General features: G+C 38.3%; 1 protein-coding gene across 3 annotated transcripts in view; it reads left to right on the forward strand.

The window, feature by feature from the left end:
• UPF2 (UPF2 regulator of nonsense transcripts homolog (yeast)) overlaps window positions 1-22,575 on the forward strand; it is a 56,380-nt gene that overhangs the window by 4,648 nt on the left and 29,157 nt on the right. For all 3 annotated transcript variants that reach the window (XM_017807803.1, XM_017807805.1, XM_017807804.1), the window contains exons 2-10: window positions 925-1,298; window positions 2,945-3,724; window positions 8,014-8,174; window positions 9,196-9,393; window positions 10,974-11,123; window positions 14,550-14,653; window positions 14,971-15,056; window positions 21,325-21,433; window positions 22,094-22,207. In XM_017807803.1, the coding sequence (XP_017663292.1) occupies window positions 943-1,298; window positions 2,945-3,724; window positions 8,014-8,174; window positions 9,196-9,393; window positions 10,974-11,123; window positions 14,550-14,653; window positions 14,971-15,056; window positions 21,325-21,433; window positions 22,094-22,207 (2,058 nt within the window). In that variant the 5' untranslated portion in view covers window positions 925-942. The remainder of the gene's footprint in view (window positions 1-924; window positions 1,299-2,944; window positions 3,725-8,013; window positions 8,175-9,195; window positions 9,394-10,973; window positions 11,124-14,549; window positions 14,654-14,970; window positions 15,057-21,324; window positions 21,434-22,093; window positions 22,208-22,575) is intronic.

Raw genomic sequence — 22,575 nt, forward strand, 5'->3', positions numbered from 1 at the left:
TACCCTTTGGTGTTCAGTATATGTTACCTCTTGTATCCTCAACCAAGTGAAACCAAAGCTTAGAGGGCTGGAAACCCCGAAGAGGCTAAAGCTCCTACAAAATGTTGGTTGAGTAGAAGGAGAGAGGAACTGTAGCCTTGAATAACTCTTGATAATTGCAGCCTTTCTGATATTATTTCCATTTGTTCTGCTGACAGGGAGGTTTGTGTGTCTAGCATAGTCAGCACAGCTCACTCTGCAGCTGCTACTTGTGCAGCTTGAGTGTTGGAAAAGAGTCCTGGAGATGGTTGGGGAAATCTTGGGAAGGGTGAGGAAAGAAGGAAGCAAGTGGATGCCTTTCCAATGCCAGGCATTGGAGCAGGTTGGCCAGAGGGGTTGTGCAGTTTCCTTCCTTGGCAGTTTTCAAGGCTGGGGCTGGAGCAGTCCTGCCTGACCTCACTGCTGACCCTGCTTTGAGCAGGAGGTTCAACTACTTGAGGTCCCATCAAACCTGCATTATCCTAGGATCCTAAGCAGTGGAAGGGGGAGTATTCTTATGAGATATGTAGAAGGGTCAGTGAGGTGCAGGTGCATGCTGATGAATCAAATACTTAATTATTTTTAAGTTGGGGGATACTTTGTTTTCATCAGTTGTGTTGTTTTTGTGGGTTTTTTCCAGATAGGCTTCAGTATGTATTCCAAGATCTTGTATTTCTTGGGTTGTAGAAACTTGAGATGCTTTTACTTTATGCTGAAGACAACTTTGCAGTACAACACTTACAAAATGGTTAGCTTTTACCTCTCAGGTCCATGCTGTAGTTCAAGAAAACTGAAACCTTTATTCTGATGAGTCAGGCATTTGTGAGTTAATTGAATATGGGTAGGCTGTGAAAAATGACTAAAATATCAACAGCAATTTAAAAGTACTTCTTTTAAATTCTGCAGGTTTGCCTGGGTAACACGATGCCAGCTGAGCGCAAAAAACCACCAAATATGGAAGAAAAGGAATCTCAGCTAAATAATAAAGAATTTAGTGAAAGGAGACCAGTGAGCACCAGGGACAAGCCAAAAGAAGATGTCAAGGTTGGCATGAAGAGAGAGACTTTAAAGGTTCCTGAAGATAAAAAGAAGAAAATGGAAGAGGATAAAAGAAAGAAGGAAGACAAGGAACGGAAGAAAAAAGAAGAGGATAAAGTAAAGGCAGAAGAGGAACAAAAGAAGAAAGAGGAAGAAGAAAAAAAGAAACTTGAAGAAGAGGAGAAAAAGAAACAAGAGGAGGAAGAGAAGAAGAAACAAGAAGAAGCAGCTGCTCAACTAAAGTAAGTGGTCTTATAATGGCTTAATTGTGCCAAATGCTGTAGTTCTGCTACCAGGATTGTGGGCAGAGTTATAAAAAATGAACAGTTTGAGTTACTTTTAAGTTGCCTGTAGTGTTTTAAGTTTTATGTGGCTGGCTGAGTATGCTTTATGACTTCTACATCATTTTGAGTTTTCACTTGTAACCTCTGTTATTTTAGTCTCTAATATGGAGCTTTGTTAGTGTTCTGCATGTGATGACCGTGTAACTCACAGTTATACTTGAATAAATGTCTTGGTTTAACCCCAGTTGGCAACTCAGCCCCACACAGCCCCCCACTCCCCTCAACAGGATGGGGAAGGGAATCAGAAGAGTAAAAATAAGAAAACTTGTGGGCTGACATAAAGACAGTTCAATAGATAAAGGAAAAGCTGTGTGCTCAAGCAAAGCAAAACAGGGAGTTGGTTCCCCACTTCCCCTGGGCAGGCAGGTGTTCAGCCATCCCCAGGACAGCAGGGCTCCATCAAATGTCACAGTGACTTGGGAAGACAAGCTCCATCACTCTGAACATCCCTCCCCTTCCTTCTTCCCCAGATTTATATGTGGAGTTGTATGGTCTGGGATGTATCCCTTGGGTCAGTTGGGCTCATCTGTCCCAGCTTTGTCCCCTCCCTACTCCTTGCACACCCCCAGCCTCCTCGCTGCTGGGGTGGGGTGAGGAAAAGGCCTTGACTGTGTGTAAGCCCTGCCCAGCAGTAATGAAAACATCCCTGTGTTATCCACACTGATTCCAGCACAAATCCAAACCAGCCCATCAGGCCACTGGGAAGAAAATTAATTCTGTCCCAGCCCAAACCAGCACAATACAGAAGCAGTTTCTTTGAAGATGGAGAGCTGTTAGCACCATAAATTTTGGAATACATACTATAACAGGTCTGCAGACCATAACAGGAGCAAATCTGCTCTGAGGAATGACTGTCATTTCTTTCAATCAAACATAGACAACTGATACCTGGATGGCAAACTCAGAATGTAACCTGGCAGTTTAATATGTGATATTACTAAGACAGTGTTTTTTAATATGTTATCCAAGGGTACTGCTGTGTTGAAATGGCATCATTAGACTAATAAAGCTCAGATTCTGGATATTCTTATGTGTGTTAAATGTCACTTTTAAGACTGAGGCAATGTGATAGCCAAATTCTAGCTGGGACAGATATATTTCACCTATTTAAAATTTTCTGTGTAATTTCAGTAGTCTGGGAATAAAAGATTTCCCTTAATTGTGTAATACAGTGACATGTTGAAAGGCTGTTGTGTTCTTTTGTAAGAACTCCATCTCCAGTTGGAGTAAATGGAGTTCTATGTTTATATTTTTGAAGTCTGTTTGGATTAATATGTTCTGCCTAGAAGTATTTAAGAATTTTTTTTTTTGCAACAAGTAGTACTTGCCTTTTGCATTACAAAAATTAAACAGAATTTTTGAAGCAGATGCTTCAGCTGTCTAGGATTAACTTGGTAAATATTTAAGAAGAGAGTATTAAAGGGAAATTTTTAGAATTGCTGAAGGGTTTCCAACTATGACCTTGTTTTCCTTTGAACTGATAACCTGCAAGCAACAAAATACTTTGTCCTGTAACAAAAATGACTAATTTTTATGTCTCTTAGGGAAAAAGAGGAAGCACATCAGCTCCATCAGGAGGCTTGGGAGCGCCACCAGGCAAGGAAAGAGCTCCGCAGCAAGAACCAGAACGCCCCGGACAACCGTCCCGAGGAAAACTTCTTCAGCAGGCTGGACTCCAGCCTGAAGAAGAACACAGCTTTTGTTAAGAAGCTAAAAACCATCACAGAACAACAACGGGACTCCTTGTCCCATGACTTTAATAGCCTGAATTTAAGCAAGTACATTGCAGAAGCAGTAGCTTCTATTGTGGAGGCCAAGCTGAAAATCTCGGATGTGAACTGCGCCGTGCACTTGTGCTCCCTCTTCCACCAGCGATACGCTGATTTTGCTCCTTCCTTACTTCAGGCCTGGAAAAAACATTTTGAGGCGAGGAAAGAAGAGAAGACTCCCAACATCACCAAGTTAAGAACTGATCTGCGTTTCATTGCGGAATTGACAATAGTTGGGATTTTCACTGACAAGGAAGGTCTGTCTCTAATCTATGAGCAGCTTAAAAACATTATTAATGCCGACCGGGAATCCCACACCCACGTTTCTGTGGTTATCAGCTTCTGCCGGCACTGTGGAGATGACATTGCCGGTTTGGTACCGAGGAAAGTAAAAACTGTGGCAGAGAAGTTTAACTTGAGCTTTCCTCCTAGTGAGATAATTAGCCCAGAGAAACAACAGCCCTTCCAGAATTTGTTGAAGGAATACTTTACGTCTTTGACCAAACACCTGAAAAGGGACCACAGGGAGCTACAAAATATTGAAAGACAAAACAGGTGACACTTGAATGTTGTTTTTTATTTATTAATTAAAAAACAGTTTATTTATGAAATGCCTGGATTTGTTGCAGTATTTATAAACCAAGTATGTTGTAGTCAGTGTGTAGAAGACAAGTGTGTTCTGCATTATATCTAAAAAACTAAATTTGATCTGAATACTTAAAAAGCAAAGATGAAACAGACTCTTCAAATATCTTTAAAGAAAAGGCAGGTTGACCTTTAGCTTTAATTTTCTTTATTTCCTTATCAGTGTGAGAGCAATGCTGCTTTCCCAGCTGGTACTGTCCTTTTCCAGTTGGCACAATCTGATTTTTCCCTTTCCACCCACATGTATCTAATGGAGCATATGCCACAATGGCTTGGCTTGTTTACTTTTTTGGTGTACCAGCATGGAGGACAAATTAGTTTACATTAACAAGGTATCCATTACACTTTAAAGTGGGCAAATTATATAGTATTATATTAAAATAGAGGGCATAGACAATTTGATTCAAATCTTCTTAGATATCTGTATATAATACTAATATTGCAGAGTATGATTATACACACCTTTGGGATCTGAATAATGTTTTTCTACAATGTTCACATTGTTTAATAATTATTTTCTTTAAGGCATCCTGAGTTCTCACTATTGGAGCCAGCCTAAACTCAGCTGCTGGTCTTAAAACAGAGTCATTCTTAAATCCTTTTGGAAGCACAGAAATGAACATGTTACTGGGTCTAGACACAGGTTTCAGCTAAAAGGCTGGACATCAGTCCAGAGTTGTATGTGTGGCTGGAATACATTAAAATTTCATGTTCCCCGACCAAGGATCAATTGTGCCTGATGGATTTTGTGCTGCAGTCCTGTCTGGTCTCAGTCAAACAGGTGTTGTATTTCACAGGACTATAAACTGACTTTTGAAGTACTGTTGTTTCTACAAGTACCTTATTAGTTTAAAGCGAGTTATCAACTTAGTTGTTATTTTTTTTTGAGGTAATGAATATGAACCTTTATCCTTTCAATTGTAATTGGTTCTGGGCACGTCGGTTCTGGGTGGCATTTCAGTGAGTGGGTTTTGTACAGCCTGTATGATAGGAAAGAAAGGGGAAAAAAGTTTCCAAGAGGTATAAAGTATGTTAAGAAACCAAGAAGAAGAAAGACTGTGAGTGATCTGAGAGAGGGAAATACACTTTAATATTTACTTGTACAACTGGATAAAAGAGACTGGATAGAGCCCTGAGCAGCCTGGTCTGATCTCCTCACTGAGCCTGCTTTGAGTAGATCAGACAAGGGACCTCCTTATGCTCCTCCTCATCTGAATTATCCCCAGGGACATGGGTGCAAAGCTTTGTTTTGGGGAAGGAATGTGAAGAACTATCATTTATCACTGGATTAAGAGAACTCTATTATTTATCCCTCTGAACTTTAAGGTGTTTATTTTAACTTCTTAGTAAAATTGAGGAATAAGTTCTGTTAAAGAAACAAGCCATCAAAACATTCTCCTACCAAATTTTATTCACTTACAACATGTTAGTAAGAGAGATTCTTGGCCTTTGCACAGTATGGAAATGCAAGTGAGGGCAGGACAGAAATTTGCCTAGTAGGAAGTCTGTGAATACTTCCTAAACTGTGGATTTTGGGAGAGTGATTGTGCAGTTGGTTGGTTGCTTGCTTTTGTATTTTTTTCTGTGGATAGGTGTGGGTTTTTGGGATATTTTTGTTTGGTTGTTGGATTTATTTATTTATTTTTTTAACAACTAATAATCCTATTGGATAACACAGTTCTCCATGTAATAAAAATCTGGTCCATTTTGCTGATAGCAGCAGTTTTTATTCATACTGTTGTTCCAGAATCAATGAAGTGAACAGGGAGTGAACTGTTTCCTCTTGTGCATCAACTGTGTCATATGTTTAGTTTATGACATTTTGTCAGGTAAATAACTCATAATTTTTTCTGTGTCAGGAGAGTGACTGTGAAATAACTCAAGCTGTGCAGATTGGTTGAGTTAATTGAAAATTAATATCCTAAATTAACAGTGCATTAGTCTTGTGTTATCTGCAAATCATTTAGGTAAAATTAAAGCATTATTATATACAGGGGTTTCTGGATAATTGGATGATTAGCAAAACTACCTTGTGTTATGCTTTGACAGTAGAACCTGGTGATCTTTTGGTTACACAGCTGAGAGCACAGCTAAACTTGTCAGGCTGTATCATTGGAAGGAAACAGCTTCATTTCCAAATTCTAGAGAGAGTTTTCAAAAATGAGTTAGATGTGGAAGAAACTTCTTTGGTCTAAATTAAGGATGTTTTTAAGCTGTGCTGAACTTGCCTTGTGGTGCTGTGAAGAGACACGAAGTAAGACAAGTGCTGTGTGCTGTGCTTTTAATTGTATTCAGAACAGAACTGTGCTTTTTAAAGTTTGCTTCGTGTGCTAGAGCTTCCTTGAATTTGTTAACACTTGTCTTCTGGGAACTGAAAATGAGAACTGAAACTCTTGTGCTGTTGTTACAGCACTTTGCTTTTTTGATTTTTTTTTTAATAATAGCACAGAGCTTCAGTGCTCGTGTTTGTAAGGCTGCTGGTGTATTTTAAACTTAAAATATGTACATAATGGACAGCTGTCTCCATGGAAAAGCTGTGAGTTGGCACTTAACGTGTTTCCCGAATCCAAACTGAACTACTGCACTTTAGAAATTGTCAGTGCTTATTTAATTTGTTAATTTTTCTTGCTCTACTTTGCAGGAGCGGGTAATACATTTTTGTATAGGTGTCAGAGGGACAAGAAATAGAACTTTTGCCAGCATTGCTGCTTCTTGCCCTCTGGCCAGACACCTGTGTCCAGTTTTGGCTCTGAGCAGGTCTCAGGGATTTTGTTGCTCGCCCTGTGAATGTGTTGTGTACAGAGATGACTTTTGTTTTACAATTCAGCTGCAACTAGAAAAAAGCCAAGGCTGATATCCCTCAACTTACGTTGCTTAAACTATTTTAGAATTTTTATGCCACAAAATATTTATCTTTTGGCAGGACTGTGACTGTAATACCTATTGCTTGATGAGAGCCTAATGGTAATGGGATCATACAAAGGATAATGCAATGACACAACCTGCTTCAGGAATTGTGGCATTTACACTTTTTTTCAGACTTCTGATGCTTTCATGTCAGGGCAGGGGGCCTTGTCAGTGGTTCCAGCTGGTTAGTCCAGGGTTGTTAACATTGTTCAAGCTACTGTAAAACAAATTGGAATCAGCTTCCCTTTGGAAGTCCATGTTTGATCTGAGCCCATTTGGATCTTGGCTGTAGTTGGCCCCAAACAGCTCATCTGGCCCAAAGTGTTCCTTGCTGGTAGAGAACTGACTGTACCTCGTCCATATAAGAACTGCTCCTGCAGAGGGGATGAATGGATCATGCCAGATGGGAAAAGGCACTTCTCAGGAGCCAGAGTTCTGGATAAACTAGAACAGTGCTCATGAGCAACCAGATTATTCTGAGTTAACCCAAAATCAAGGACAGGATCAGACTTCTGTGGCAAGCTTTGGACTAGCAGAGATTAGTATATTTGGTTAAATTACTGAATGTTCTTGGTGGTTTTGGTCAAAATATCAAGATGGTCTTAATTGGTAAGAAAATAAGAGTTGTACTGTTCTGCCTGTTCTCCTGAAACTGCTTTATGGTGCACTTGTAAGCAGTGACTGTTCCTTCAAAAGCAAGCTGCTTTTGACAACAGGTCTCAGTTTTCAAAATGAAAATGTAAAACATGTATGAAGAGTTTCATAAAAGAAAACAAAGAGCAACTGAAAAAACCAAATGTTACTGCTCTTAGTTTGGAGCAATAGTCTTGAAATAACTTGGTTTGTTGGAAACTCAATGGGCTGCTTCTTAACATGCAATTTGTTTTGAGCCTGCTGGTGATAAAAGCCCGTGTAATCATTTAAGCAATGTGGAAATGGATTGTTGCAGGTGCAAAGCAGTTCTGATCCAACTTTGATGTAAGTTGAATGTTCTGATTTAATACACAAGTTTTTTCATAGTGCAGGACTGTCACAGCATAATCATGGCAAAAAGTAAGTTGGCCTTTCTGTTTGGCCCTTGGACTGTACCATCCTCAGTGGGATTGAAGTTGGAAATTCAGCGTGGTTTGGAAAAATAACAGCATTGCTCAAATTTTTGCAATTGCAGTCTAAACTGGAATTCTCACAGTTCCCTTGAACAGAGCAGGTTAACTTTGCTCAGAGCAAGTCACAGTGATTCAAATACACTCCGAGGAAAAAGGTTGTCTTACTGTAACTTTGAATTTTTGTAGGCGCATCCTCCACTCCAAAGGGGAGCTGAGTGAGGATCGGCACAAGCAATATGAGGAATTTGCAATGTCATATCAGAAGCTGTTGGCAAATTCTCAGTCTCTGGCTGATCTTCTGGATGAAAACATGCCTGACCTTCCCCAGGAGAAACCAACACCCGAGGGTAGGCCGGGTTCTAAAGAAGTAAACAGAAGCTGGGCTTGGCTTGGGTGTGGTGGGGAAACCAAGCAAACCTTCCCACTGATGGATTGTTTCTGCTGGTTTTGTTTCATTTAGGCTTTCCCCATGAAGGATATCCGTGAATGAATAATACTTCATTTTTTAATTAAAGTGATTAAGCCTAACACGAAACCATAACTATTATATATGCTGTGTGTAGTTATGGTAACTTAAGGAATATCTCTTTAGATTTGTTTCAGGTAAAACAGTAATAAATGGACAAAGAAAAATGTTTTTAACCTGATCCTTTCCATTTAATATCATACAGTTTTTAGTATTTAAAAACTGTTAGAGTTTTAAAAGCTGATATTGTTCAAAAATAGGCCTGAAGTCTATTTTGGGCCATGATGTTATGAGCAGGAACATATTGTTAAGCCAGATAAGTGACTAGGTGTGGCTGTCTGACCTCCTGAGCACCAGTGCAGCTTTTAGCTGACACTGCTGTTCAGTGCCTTTAAAATTTGACATTAATTGAGATGTTGAAATCCTGAGTGTATCTTTTGCCTGAAGTGCTCTTGAGCTTAAAAAAGCTGTGTTTCTTGAATGCCTTTAAATTTAAAATTATTCCTTTAAAACTTCATTCTTAAAATTCAGTGGGGTACAGTTCTTCATACTCAAAGTGATTGCTTTTATTGCTAATGACATTAAGTCTGTTATAACTTTCCTTTCTAATACCACATAATGTGCTGCTTGATTTTACTTGATTTGACTTTCACTCTGATGCCATCTGCATTTTCAATCAAAATCCAATTTACTATTTTAAGGTAATGTCGTGATGTATCTGATATTAAGATGGAATTGTTAAAAACAGGTTAAAGTATACATTGCAATATTTAGGTGAAAACAGTGGTAGTAGTAAATAGATTAACATTTCTATGTGTGTTTTTTTTATCTTTAAGGAACCTTCCTGTAGAAGATCATAAATTTGTGTAAATAATTTTCTAATGGTTTCACTGTTTTTGCAGAACATGGGCCTGGTATTGATATTTTCACACCAGGAAAGCCTGGAGAATATGACCTGGAGGGGGGTATCTGGGAAGATGAAGATGCCAGAAACTTCTATGAGAATCTCATTGACTTGAAGGCTTTTGTGCCAGCAATTTTGTTCAAAGATAATGAAAAATATTCCCAGAACAAGGATTCCAGCAAAGATGAATCAAGAGGTAGGATGCTTAGATGAGTATTTATTTGAACATATCTTGTCCAACAGCTGTACAAATTTGATGGAAGTAATGAGTCTCTAATGGAATAATTTGTGGTGATCAGGACAGTACACCAGTTTGGATCAATTTTAGGGAATAAACTTTGTGGAACAGGGATTAGATGGGTATGGTATTTAAGGAAGAAAAGAAGTAAATGCATTTTAATATGGATATAATTTTTAATTTAAAATAAATGGAGGTAAACTAGTGTGTTGTAAACACTAACTTTTCTGCAGGAAGCATGAGAGTTTTCCTTCTCTGAAAGACATTAGTGTTTGGTTTTTCCACTGTTATTTTTTTTAGTAAACTGTTAATGGGAGCTGACTTTGTTGGTATAAAATTCCAGTAGATTAATAGGCCTGGGTGGTTCTTCTGACTCAACCCTCTGTTCACAGCCAGGCATTGGCCTTAGTTATCTTTAGTTACAAGGGCATAAAAATTACTGGCTCAAAGTAGAACAGAAGGCGCATGTTTGAATAGTTCTGAAATTTTCTTACGAGAATCTTTAAATGTTGGAGCAGCTTCCCCAGGGAGGCTGGAGTCTCTGTCTTAAGATATTTTTCAAAGCAACTGAAAAAATACCTGAGAAATATGATGGTAATAGTGTTCATCTACTTGGAGCAGAAGGTTGAACTGGAGACCTCACTAAAGTCCACTCCAGACTAATTTTGTCTGTGATTCTGAACAGGTTGTTTGTTTTGTGAGTCTGTATTTCCAAATGATGTGTGCACTGCTTGGTTGTCACATTTTTCTTTAAAAAGTTTAAGTATTTTAATAAGGTTATTTGCCTTGATTTTTTTTTTGTTTGTTGTATGAAGAATAATTACAAATAAATTCTTGAAGGAGACTTGAAAGAATAGCAAAATACTTGAGGTGCTAATCTCTTGGAAAAATGTTCTATGTTCTATGTGTTGTGGTCAAAGAAAAATATTAGTTAGTCCTTTCTGAATCTTTATCTAGAGAGTTATAGATTGTTTTTAAGGAAAATATGGTTTTTCTTTGGCCTTCTGCATAGCATGTTATCTCTTCAACACCTTCCTCTGGTTCTGCTTTTTGCTTTTTTCTTCATCTCTCTAAAACACTTTCTATTTACTTTGATTTGTCAATTTTCTTACCAGGTCAGTTATGAAAAATATGCAGTGAAAACACAAAATTAGTATTTGTATCTTTGAAACTGGCTCTTCTTGAATAATGTTGGTGACACTCATTTACTAAAGGATGCTGTTTTTCTGTCTGACCTCCCCAGTATGCAAGTTGGGTTTTTTTGGCTTCACTTTCCCTGTGATGGCCTGGCAATCCTTACCAATGCAGATAAATGTTTGCAGCTTTCAGGTGGATGGGTAAAGCTGTGTGAAGGATATCAAACCACTGAGACCTAAGAGATGAGACAATAGTCTCAAGAGATAGGTATTCTTTGCCCATTCCTTTTAACAGGATTAAGACACTAAAGAGGTGTAGGTTTAGCAGCATCATTTTTCTTGCATTCTTATCATGCCTGTGCATATTTAGCAATATAATGTTTTTACTTAACTTTTAAACAGATTCAAAAGATGCCAAAGATAATAAAGAAGCACCTGGGAGCGAAGATCTGGAGTTGGAGCTGGAGAATCTGGATATTAATGATGATCCACTGGAGTTGGACTGTGGAGATGAGGCAGAAGATCTTACAAAGAAGCTTCTTGATGAGCAAGGTAAAAAAAATTGGTTTTAAGGATTCTTTCTTCCTGTTTTTTTTTTTTTTTTGAGCTTGATGGTTTTTACTTTTTAGATTTGTAGAGTGCATTCAGGAAAAATGATTGCTTTATTTAATTATTATTTATGAGACTTGGTAAATAGAAACTGCTAGGATTGTGGTCAAAAATGCTTTTGTAACAGGTCATTCAGATACCAGTGAAAAGTGTTATAAACAGGTGTATGCAGTGAAAGTTACTGATTCCTTCATACAGCTTTTAAAAATAATCAAATGTAAAGGCAGTTGCCTGAGAAGTGACTACAGAGAGGTTTGTAGACTTCAGTGCATAAATGATTTTTCTCATCCAATGCTTAAGGTTCTAATAAAATATTTTATGGTTTTAACCTCTCTTGAAATCTAAGATTCAGCTCTGCCTTTGTCTTGTTAATTGATAAAGATTTTTCTTATGATGTTAGATCTTTACAAAGCAGGATTTAAGAATTCTAACCTCTAATTACATGTAAAGGGCTGCAAATGGCACCTCTGAAAATCTGGCTGTGCTAGTTTTACTGGGGGAAACAGCAGCACAATGTTTCTTAAGACTTTTTTCTTATGAATTACAGAGTTTTCTTTTAGTAGTACTGAATAGGAAAAAAAAAGAGGAAAAAATCATAGAAGAGCAAGTGAGGTGTTTTTCTTTGAGCCCACTTTGTAAGACACATCAGGTTTGCTGCTTTGGGTTGCCAAGGACCAGTGGAGATGATTTTATTTCATTTCTGAAACAGGAAACTTGTTGTATGTCTAAAATGTGGGGGGAAAAAAGAATCACATCTAGAGTCACTGGCTAGAGGTTCTGTGGCTTAAAACTGAAAATCCTACCTGATCTAGTGAATTTATAATTTAATCATCATAGAATGGTTTGGGTTGGAAAGGACCTTGGGGATCATCTGGTTCCAACCTCGTGCCATGGGCAGGGACACCTTCCACTACATCTGATCATCTTCCTCTGGACTGCCTCCAGCAGGTCCATGTTGTTCTTACACTAGGGGCTGGATGCCTCCAGCATGTTGACCACACCACACAGCTTGGTGTCCTTGGCAAAATTCCATAGGGTGCACTCAATCCCGCTGTCCCAGGAAGAGTTAAACAGCACTGGTCCCAGTCCCAGTCCCTGAGGAATGCCAGTTGTCACTGGTTTCCATTTGGACACTGTTAAAGAGCAGAAATTTAAAAAAATAACTAAAAATATTAAGAAATACTTTGTGGACTTGTGGAACTGGATTCTGAAAATGTTCCTCAGTGAGGCTTTGATTCAACAGGATGTTTAACATGAGTTGTGCAGAGAAGGGGGATCCAGCCAACAGTTTGCCCCCAGTGTTGGTTTGTACCATCTGACTGTGAGGGGTCCTGCATGATCAAATTCTTTAAGCAAACTCACCCCTCAGAGGAGGAGCTGCCAGCACTGCAAAGGCACTTCTCTTACCCCCACTGTGTGGGTGATACTGTACAAAGGAGACTGAAGCTTTCGGGCAGAGTTTCCAGGAGAGAGCCCCCTGGAAGGTTCTAGTTTTGTAAAAATTAAGATGTTGACACCAAGGGAGTCAGGGCTTTCTCAGAAAATGCGTAAGGAGAATGGAGGGCAAGTAACTGTTGCCAAAGTAGAAGATTGTTTGGTACCAATTGTTGCAGGAAATGACTTCAGGAAGTCTTTATTGTCTTCTGATGCTTTTTCGGTTCTGATCTATGAAAATTGCAGGGTTGCCTGCATTTCTGATTAAATATAAAGGTGTTTGAAAAGAAAAAATACTGCTTTCAATTTCTACAGTGATCATACTGCTTTATTTGTTTTTCACTCAGATACACTGTTACAGATAGTCTAACCATAATTGTTTAACATTACTACTTGTAGTAAATTTTTAAAAAGGGTTAATGCAATTTTAAAATGTGATCATGATGAATAACTGGAAAGCAAGAGGATCGGTGTGAAAAGCAAGAAATTAACTAATTTTTTGCATGAAATGCATACTTTGTTCTTCACCTTAGTGAAGGGAGCCCTGACCAGTTTAATTTCTTGTCAGTGTAAAATTCTTAATTTTCTGTCTGAAGTCCCAGACTTGCTTCAGGTACTACACAAGAGCCTTTCTACTTGGAAAGGATCCACATACTGTTATCAGAAAATAGAATGTGAGAATATCTGTAGCTCTCTAGTGGAGGAGAGGACAGTGAAATAAGAGATATATTTGGGGAATTGTTGAAATTTAATATGATAGCAGGACCTCTGGAAAGATTGTCTGGAAGAGTGACTGAATTATCAGAGACTTTTTTTTTTTTAAATTTATTTCAAGGCCATTGAGCCAGTTTCAGTAGAATACTGAGGTGAGACAACTAATTGCTGTAAGGGAAAAGGAAGGAGACAGGAAGGTGTGGCTATATATATTTAAATGGAAAAAGGCATTAAACCAAGATTTACAAATTGCTGTGTTTAGGCTGTTGCATGTTAGTGAACTCTAAATATATGAGTGAGAGAGTCAGGGTTCCATTAAACGTGTAAAACTTCATGAACCTCTTTTGTCTGAGCATCTGGAACATCTTCCTTTTCTTTTTACTCCTTCCTTAATGAACTTTTGTCTCTTGTTCTTCCAACTTGTAGTTCCTGTGCAAGAGGGGAGGAGATGTTTCTGCTTTGATCTCTAGCACCTTCAGGACTGGGTGCCACCTTCAGAGCTGGCAGTATTCCTTGCAGGAATTCATAGGGTTTCTCTACCTAAGCTCAGCCCCTGCCCCCAGCAGGTTCCAGAAATAGGAGAGAAAGTCCTACAAGTAGCAACTTTATCTCTTCCTTGCAATAACTTCAAAAAGGAACTTGAGTCAACAGGATAAGGGTTGTTTGTAGTGTGTAGCTTGTAAATGCAGAGTGACTCCACCAGGTGTTGGGTGTTTTGTAGTTTACTTGGGTGTGATTTCCATCCCACCATATTCTCTATGAAGTCTGTCTCCATTTTCCTTTCAGATCCCTCTGGGTATCCTTGTTACTGCTGAGCATCCTTGAACTGAGACAAACCCAAACTTCATCGTGCTCCTTTCTCAGGAAGCACTGTTCTCTTGGGTTGCTTTGGCCAAGGAAGGGTTCTTTCCAACTGTTGATGTTATAACTTGTTGTGTTATAGAGCAAATAAACTTTTCTCTAGGACTCAAAATAGGGAAAATTTCTGAAGGATACCACAAGTTTTGCAATTAGAAGGGAACTGTAGGGCAGTTGGTGTAGTGAGATCTTCATAGTTGATGTCAGAATTTTGTGTTCACCTTATATCTTACTTTTTTTGAATCTATGGATGAAGATTTAGCAACTAACCATTACAAATGCACTGTGTTTGGGGAATATGATGGTAAATCCTTATATCTAGTGGCTTAAAGATGTCTGCTGCTTGTTTACTTATTTCTTTAGAACAAGAGGATGAGGAAGCCAGTACTGGATCTCATTTAAAACTGATAGTAGATGCTTTTCTTCAGCAGCTTCCAAATTGTGTCAACAGAGACCTCATAGACAAGGTACAGTCATAATTTTAATTTTTTTCCACTCTTAAAAGCCATAATGCTGGATCATATAGACCAGAAATAAAGATTTGAAGCTTTGAAATCTGTCAGTAGCTGGATTAAATTTTAATCAGTCTGTATTCCTGTCCCTGGACATGTTTTCTAACTGTGTCAGTTCCATACAAAAGTGAAGGTTTTATGATTGTTTTTAAAGCAGCTGCCTGTAGTAGGAATAGCTCTGTAAAAGCCACTTTTGAAAAGCATTTTCTACTGCTTTAAATAAAACCCACTCCATTAAAGGTGAAGTACTGCACTGACTTTTCTCTTTATAGGCAGCAATGGATTTTTGCATGAATATGAACACAAAAGCCAACAGGAGAAAACTTGTACGAGCACTTTTCATAGTTCCTAGACAAAGGTAAGAACTGAACCTGGATCCATCCATTCATTATTTAACTTAGGTATGGATTTTTTAAAACCAGTGTATATTCCAAGTTACATTTGCTTAGTCCACTTATGGAATGGCTTACCCTGGAGCACGAAAGAAATATTTAGGGTTAGTGATCAGTGAATTCACCACAATATTTTGCCCAAAGTTAACATTTTTCTTAGTTAATTTATTTTTTCTTTGGTACTTGGTGTTTGTAGCAGATCATTTAATCACTTTTAACCATGAAAACAACAGCAAAACCCACCTCCTACCAGAAAGGGAGATTATATTTCATTCAGGACAAGTTGCACTTTTCAGTGTGGATAGTTAGAGCACAGTGTAGTTAAAGGAGGAGGATTTCTTGTGATATGTTAATTCTGATATAGCACATAGCCTTTATAACAGCCTTGTGTCTGCTGGAACAGCCAGTTCTAGGCCAGCCAGTTTGAGCCTCGTTTGTCCATGTACATCAGTCCAGGCAGAGTTTTTGCTGTTACTCCTTGTCTCTCCTTGTGTAAGTGGGTTTCCTGCACTTACAGGAAGAGCCTTTCTTCCAAAAATGGTTGGAAATATTAAAAGAAACATTGAATTAATTGGATGAATAATACATTTCTCTGTTCTCTGGTAAACTTGGGCCTCAAATAGGTGAAATAATGAGAAGTCACTTTTCTTGCTCCACCTTGCCCCATTTCTCATGATAAGTTGTTTGATGCTGCTTTTAGTTTGAAGTGTTTCATGATCATCTTGGAATTCCTATTAGAGTTCCCACTGCTTTGATTCCATTCCCTTTTAACACTGGGGGGAAAAATATATCTTGAGTGTCTGTCTCAACATGTGTAGCTTTGAATAAACAGACTTTGGTGTTTGGTTTTCCTTACAGTTAATCACTGCTTGCACTGTGCTTTCAACCTTAATTCGAGCCTATTTCTACATCCCATCTGTAATAAGCATCTGCTGTGCTAATAAATAACCCTTAGCTGTGTCAAACCAGTGGTTTGTTTGCTGACTGGAGCCATTAACCTGACTCTACATTAAAACTCGTTTTTGCAATTAGAAGTGCATGTAATCTTTCATTCTCTTCTGTATTCTTGCCCCTATAAATTATGGGTTTGACACCTCAGTCTTTGGAGACTTTGATAGAGGCCTGATTGTGCCTGAAATATGAATTACTGACAGAGGAGACAGGCAGTTAAGTATCTTCTGTATTAGGTGTAAAAAGGTGCTCTTCAGCCCAAGTTTAAATTGCAGAAGTAACATTTCTGTTCTCAGCCTGCTGGTATTCATGACATGCATCAAAACAGAATGTGAGAAGAACTTCTTTTTCACAGCCTAGAACATCTACAACAGTGTAAATCAGCAGGACCACTTAGACTTTTGTCTTCAGCTCTCCCATAATAGAGATTTTTCCATGTTTGCAAAATGGAAGTGGCTTGTTGTGTGGTCTGTGAGCATAGTGTGATGTTTGTACCACTGCCCTGTATTTCTTCCTGAGGGTGTAGATTCTGGCTTGCTCAAACTGATCGTTTAGTTGTGGAACCTCTTTGAAAATCCATTATTTTCTTTGCATAAGCTGCTAAAGTGTGCAGGTGATAATGACCTGGAGGAGCTTGTAGGCATTGTGCACAGCACAAGGAGGTACTTTCAAACAGGGACAGCATAATGGCTTGTAAATTGAGCAGTGTGATTTCACAGGTGGCATGAAAGCAGAAGTTAAATTCCCAATATATTGTACTATTCAAAAAGTGTCTTTGATCAGGCTGTGATATGAACACAGTTAGGTTCCTAGAAACCTATTTAGTGTCTGTATTGCCACTGATTTGTTGTCTTCCCCATGGTAGTTCCATCATCCTACAAATTTCTTTTAAAAATAATAATTTGAAAGGATTCACTTTTCTGTAGGAACTCAGTAGACCCGAATAGATGGTGGGGTTGGCTCGAGGGGCTGCCACCTTCATGACAGTTTTGGTCTCTAATAGTTGGGAAATGTTAACATTCCATGTACAATTCCTTTTTAATACCTTTTTCTGCTGTCTGCTCTGAGACCTACTGGACTAGTGAATACTGGAGCTTCCAGCTGTAAGATGTTAAGTTCAGTTGTGTATATCTGCCTGCATTAGTGATCCAGTGTCTGGGCTACTTAGCAGGAGAAGCAGGTTGTTGACTGAGATGCTTGTTCTGAACCACAAGCAGTTGCAGTATAAATACCAGCAGCTGAACTGCCCACAGATGCAGAGGATTTGAAAGGACCATCTATCCTAAGATTTAAGTTACTGTACTACTTTAGTTGATAAAGGAGCAGTTCTGCTATCTCTCTTGAAATCAACATTTATAATCCTTTTTGCTGTAGAAAATTCCCTGTATTCTGTAGCACACTGCTTCCAGGCTTTGTGTGCTGTGCATAACAGTGCTTGTGCTCTGGTCACCTCTTCACTGAGCCATGAGGGTATGTCTTGTCTTTCCATTATTGTTGTTCCATGCTAGTTTTCACTAATTCCAGGTATTTCTACAATATCTCTCCAGGATACCGTGGGAGAAGAAAGCTTGTTATGGCTGTGTTTTTGAGGAGGGTTTTTGGTGAAAGGTTCAAAGGAACAGTGTCCTTGCAGGATGCAGATAAAGCAGTGTGTTTTCCAGAAGCATTTAGTTTCCAAGAGTATTAGATAATGCTGTCTAAGTCTGCCTGTTTTGTTGGCAGCCATAATGAGATATTTCAATAACAGAATAAAATTCTGTTTCTTCCCTTGAGATCACTTTTGGGAAATGTGCAGACATGACACTTTTACCAAGAAAGGGTAGAAGTGGTTTTATGTTTGAGGAGCAGTGCAGGCACTGTGAAATCAGTCATTATGTGATGTTGCCAGGGAGCTTTCCTGCTCCCACTAGGGCTGGATAGATTGGGACAAACCAGGATTCTTCGAGACAGAAAACTTAACTTGATAAAAAAGGCCATTTCTTCCTCAACTCACTGTAGATCAGTGTTAAAATACACCATCTTTGCCCTGCTCTCTTGAGTAGTGATGAATGGGTCACATTTACATTTTCAGCTGTGATTTGAACCTTCAACCCAACAGAACAGAAAGCCTTTTAAAAAGATTTTTCAATGCTAGCATCCAAGTGGCTTTCAGATTTGCACTGGAGGATTGATTTAAAATTAAATATTAGCCTTTTAATTCAGTCAGTGAATTTAATGCAGGCAGTGAGTTAACCCATACTGCTTACAGCCTTAGGGCTTTTATGTGTAATTCTTTGCTGTCTAACTGAATTATCTTCCTGTACAGGTACACATAATTATTTGGGTTTAACTGCATGCTACAATTTTGTTGAATTTTTTTTAACTTCAGAGAGAGAAGTTTGAAATCTCTTTTTAGGCCTTAAATTCTAAACTATTCTACACATATGCTAAGCAGTAAATAGGAGCTGTGCTGGCTTCTGATATTTTTTACCTTTCCAATCTATGGTGATCTGGGAAAGTTGCAAGTTTGCTGACCAAGAGATCAGTTGTTCCTGTGGAAATTTTTAGCATTCTTGTTGATTGTTCTGAATTCAGAAGTTAGCTGCTTCTTAAGGATTAAGGATTAAATACTTCTGCACATTTTAACTCACAAGTTGTAAACCTCCTATGCATCTCCCTTCTTTCTGCTCTTCATTCTGAGAATTCTCAGTGGCAAGGTCCTTTGTGTCCAATTGAACTCACCAGTGTCTCAGTGGCCTGTCTCAGCTGAGGATAAAATTGAGGGATGTGCTTGAGATCAAGGAGTTTATGCCAAGGCAGAGAAATAAAAAAGCACTTCTCTGGTAGCATTCCCATTCCACAGCATCCTTCTCTTCCCATGGAACAGTGTGGGTGGCACTTTGTACCTGTTCAGGCCCTGTGAATGCACTGCTTTTGTCTGCATTATGATTATGCTGGTGAGGCAGGAGTTCTTGCTCCAGAGTTTCGTTCTTTAAGCTCTGTCCAAAAATCCCAGAAATGAAGAAATGTACAAAACACCCCTTCATTCTTTTTGGGTATAAAATTTTGGATGCATCCATTTTACAGAGATTGCTATTAGGACTTTAATTGAGAAAAGTTCTGGTGCGGGTTGTTTTTTGTTTGTTTTGTTTAAATAAACTAATACTTGAAATTCTACAAAGAAGACAGGCTCTTAGATATTTCACTGGAGTGCACTTCATGTGATCCTGAGATCCAGAGCTGACTGGATTTCAATCCACGGTATGTGGTTAAAATGACAGTGGTCAGAAATAGTGGGTTTTTACCATGGTGATAATATATTCGGGGTGCTTAACACAGACTTCAGAGACTGACTCAACCCTGATGCCAGATCTTGCTTCATGATGTACCAGAGCAGGAAGAGAAAGCAATACTGTGGTGGGGGTTTTTTAGCTGATTTCTTCCCCTTTTCTCAAGAGGAAGAAACGCTTTTGGAGAAAACAAAGCACTGCAGGTACCAGTAGATGGTGCCACTGATACTGCCATGTGTCCACTGCTGAACACAAACTTTGGTCTCCTCTGAGGGGGAACTGATTCAATCCCTGATTGCCAATGTCAGAGTCATTGACCCAAGGCTTTGCTTTATTATATTTCACCTATTTAGAAATGCCCGGTCTTAGTGTGGTTCCCCATGAAGAGACCTTTTGTGTCCTGTGAGGGAATAACAACAATGTGCTCTAAGACTTTAATTTTCCCCTGGGTATGTTCAGTTTACAGAGATGAAATTATTGGCTCTCAGCAGGCAGGTACTTGTTCAGATCAGAATAAAACTTTCTGGTATTTGTCTTAAAAGAGATGCCATACAGAAATCCCCTCAGTTAGAATACACCTCCTCAGTTCAGCCACAAGTTTAGCTTTTGTATCTGTGTGTGAAGTAATGAGACTTTCACTTCTTTCTGAGTTAATGGCTAAATGCTTAATAGCATGTATGGTAGTAATTTGCTGTGGGTAGTCAGCCTTGAACTAGCTTGAAAAATGTAAATACTGCTTCAGTTATTAATTAACAAAAGAGATAAAAACTGTTAAATAGGTAACTGAGGTACCTGCAATGTTTCACCAGGAGTTCTGTGTGTTATCAGGGGGCTGCTCAGCTATGCCTCTTTCAGAAAGTATATTCTGATGCTTCTAATCCACAATTTAATACCTCACTATCTCCTTTTCTGCACGTGGATGTGCTCTAGTGACACAGAAAAGTGAAGGGAGGCAGTCATGGATGCTTTGTTTTGGGGTTTTGGTCTTGATGCTTTTCCAGTTTTACTTTGTGCCAGGACAAGCTCTGTGTATCAACTGTGCTTTTGGATTTTTTTGTCAGCGTTTTTTTTTCTTTTTCTTTTCCTTTCCTTAGCAGTAGGGAAAGCCTTAATCCTTCATAAAGTGTAAACTCAAGATTCATTTCTCCCTCACAGGCAATTTCTTACTTGAAGCATGAAAATCTAGGACGTTTCTCTCCACTGAAAAACTTAGGCTTGTTCTACAGTTCATCTGTTTACTGCATTAACTTAGCAAGCTGAAAATAAACCAAAACTACTTCCTTCAGCTTGTTAAATGATATTATGAGGCCTCAGAGTGCAGTGGGTTTCTCTGCATGTAAAAGGGATGTGTGTGCACAGCATAAATGGTTTGCATAAATGTGCAAAGGAAATGGCTATGAAGGCATGTAATCAAGGAGAGAGAAAGGAAAGTGAGGGAAGTTCTATAGAAAACTTGGAAATATTACCATTTGTGGGAGTACTAGCTGAAGTTTTGGTAAAGGGTGGCCACATCACATCTGCTGAGCTTTGTTTTATGTAATAACTACTACATTAATTTTGAAGTTTGCCACCTTAAAACTAAAGGTGTTCATACTTTCCTGGTTATTTCCACTGCTACAAAAAACGTGTTAAAACCTTCCAGTAACCAATGGAGTTCTCTGTAAGGATTTTTTGGTTTTGCCCATTGAGATGGGTCTGAATTTTGTTGGTGTCTGGTAATTTATTGAAGGTCAAATTCTGTAGCTGAGATGGTATTTGGCATTTTACCTAAGGCAGTAGCTTACAAAGGAAATTAGCTGTGAAGGATTCCAGCAGGACATGGTAGTTTACCTTCTTGTATTGTTTTTAAATTGCACTGCAATCTGAAGTGAGCCCAACAAACTGCATGTATGTAGTCCTGTCACTATATGCACATTCACTCTTTTCATAAGTAAAATGGTACCCACATTTGTAGACATAGATGCCTTTTTGTCTATAAATTAATTGTCTATTTAATCTTCTCCTTTGTTTGCAGGTTGGATTTGCTACCATTTTATGCAAGACTAGTTGCCACGTTGCATCCCTGTATGTCTGATGTAGCAGAGGATCTCTGTTCCATGCTGAAAGGGGATTTCAGATTCCATGTATGTTTTGGTGATTTAGCTTTTTGAATTCAGATTAACCAATCTGATAAGTCATCCTTTGGTGAAATAAAATAACATTTGGTGTTGTAATAGAGTATTTAATTCAAATTAGTTTTTAAATTTTCATCAATCAAAATTTTCTATTCCTCTTAATTGTATTTTTCAGTGTTGTTTCTCCTTTTTTCTTGAGTTTTGTACTCAAACTGGTTATGGTGCACAGTGATGATTTCTTCACCATATTCTGAGTTTTATGGCACAAATTTCAATTTTTGTTTCTAACACTGACATTACAATGTGTATTTATTGCTCAGACTTACTTGAATCAACTATCTGAAGTTAACTGTTCTCAGAAAAACCTCTTTCTATTGGGGAAATACAATTTTGTATTTTGTGGATTATGTTTAGACATGCATACGTATTTGTGCTTTGTTAGTAAAATTATGCTGGATGTCAGTAATTTAAAAAAAAGAAAGAAAAGTCTGCACATTATTAATCTGACTTGAAAAAGCCATCAATGTTTAATATTTCCTTGAGGACTATACAAGTGACCCATGTCAAACACTACTGATTTCCCAAGCTGCTTAAACATGGTCAGGTCAAAGTAATTTAGAAGAGCTGGGTATTTTCGAGGGCCTGAAATCAATTCTTTTCAATTTTTAGGTAAGAAAGAAGGACCAGATCAACATTGAAACAAAGAACAAAACTGTGAGGTTTATTGGTGAGCTTACCAAGTTTAAGATGTTCTCCAAAAATGATACCCTCCACTGTTTGAAGGTTGGTTTTGTGATACTCCTGTGCTCCTGCATATTCTAATGTGTCCCCCTCCTATTCCCCTTCATTTACCTGTTGCTGATGTTTTCTGAATTTATTACATATGGTGTTTTAAACCCTGATGTCTGTTGTTACTTGTATGAGGAGACTTTTATAGCTGTTTATGGAAGTTAGAATGTTTTCATTTCTCTAATGGTAGGAATATATTAAAATAAATTTCCACCTTTGGACATAAACTGCTAACAATGTTCTTTGTAAATATGGCAGACATTGCTGCTTATTAATCTGCTATAACTTGCAAAACTTTCATTATGTTGATTTCAATTAATGTTTTTGCAGAAAAAAAATGATAGTAAAGGGGAGGGATTGGA

This window comes from Lepidothrix coronata, unplaced genomic scaffold, assembly GCF_001604755.1.
Source record: "Lepidothrix coronata isolate B3197 unplaced genomic scaffold, Lepidothrix_coronata-1.0 Scaffold20, whole genome shotgun sequence".
NCBI classification, from domain to species: Eukaryota; Metazoa; Chordata; class Aves; order Passeriformes; family Pipridae; genus Lepidothrix; species Lepidothrix coronata.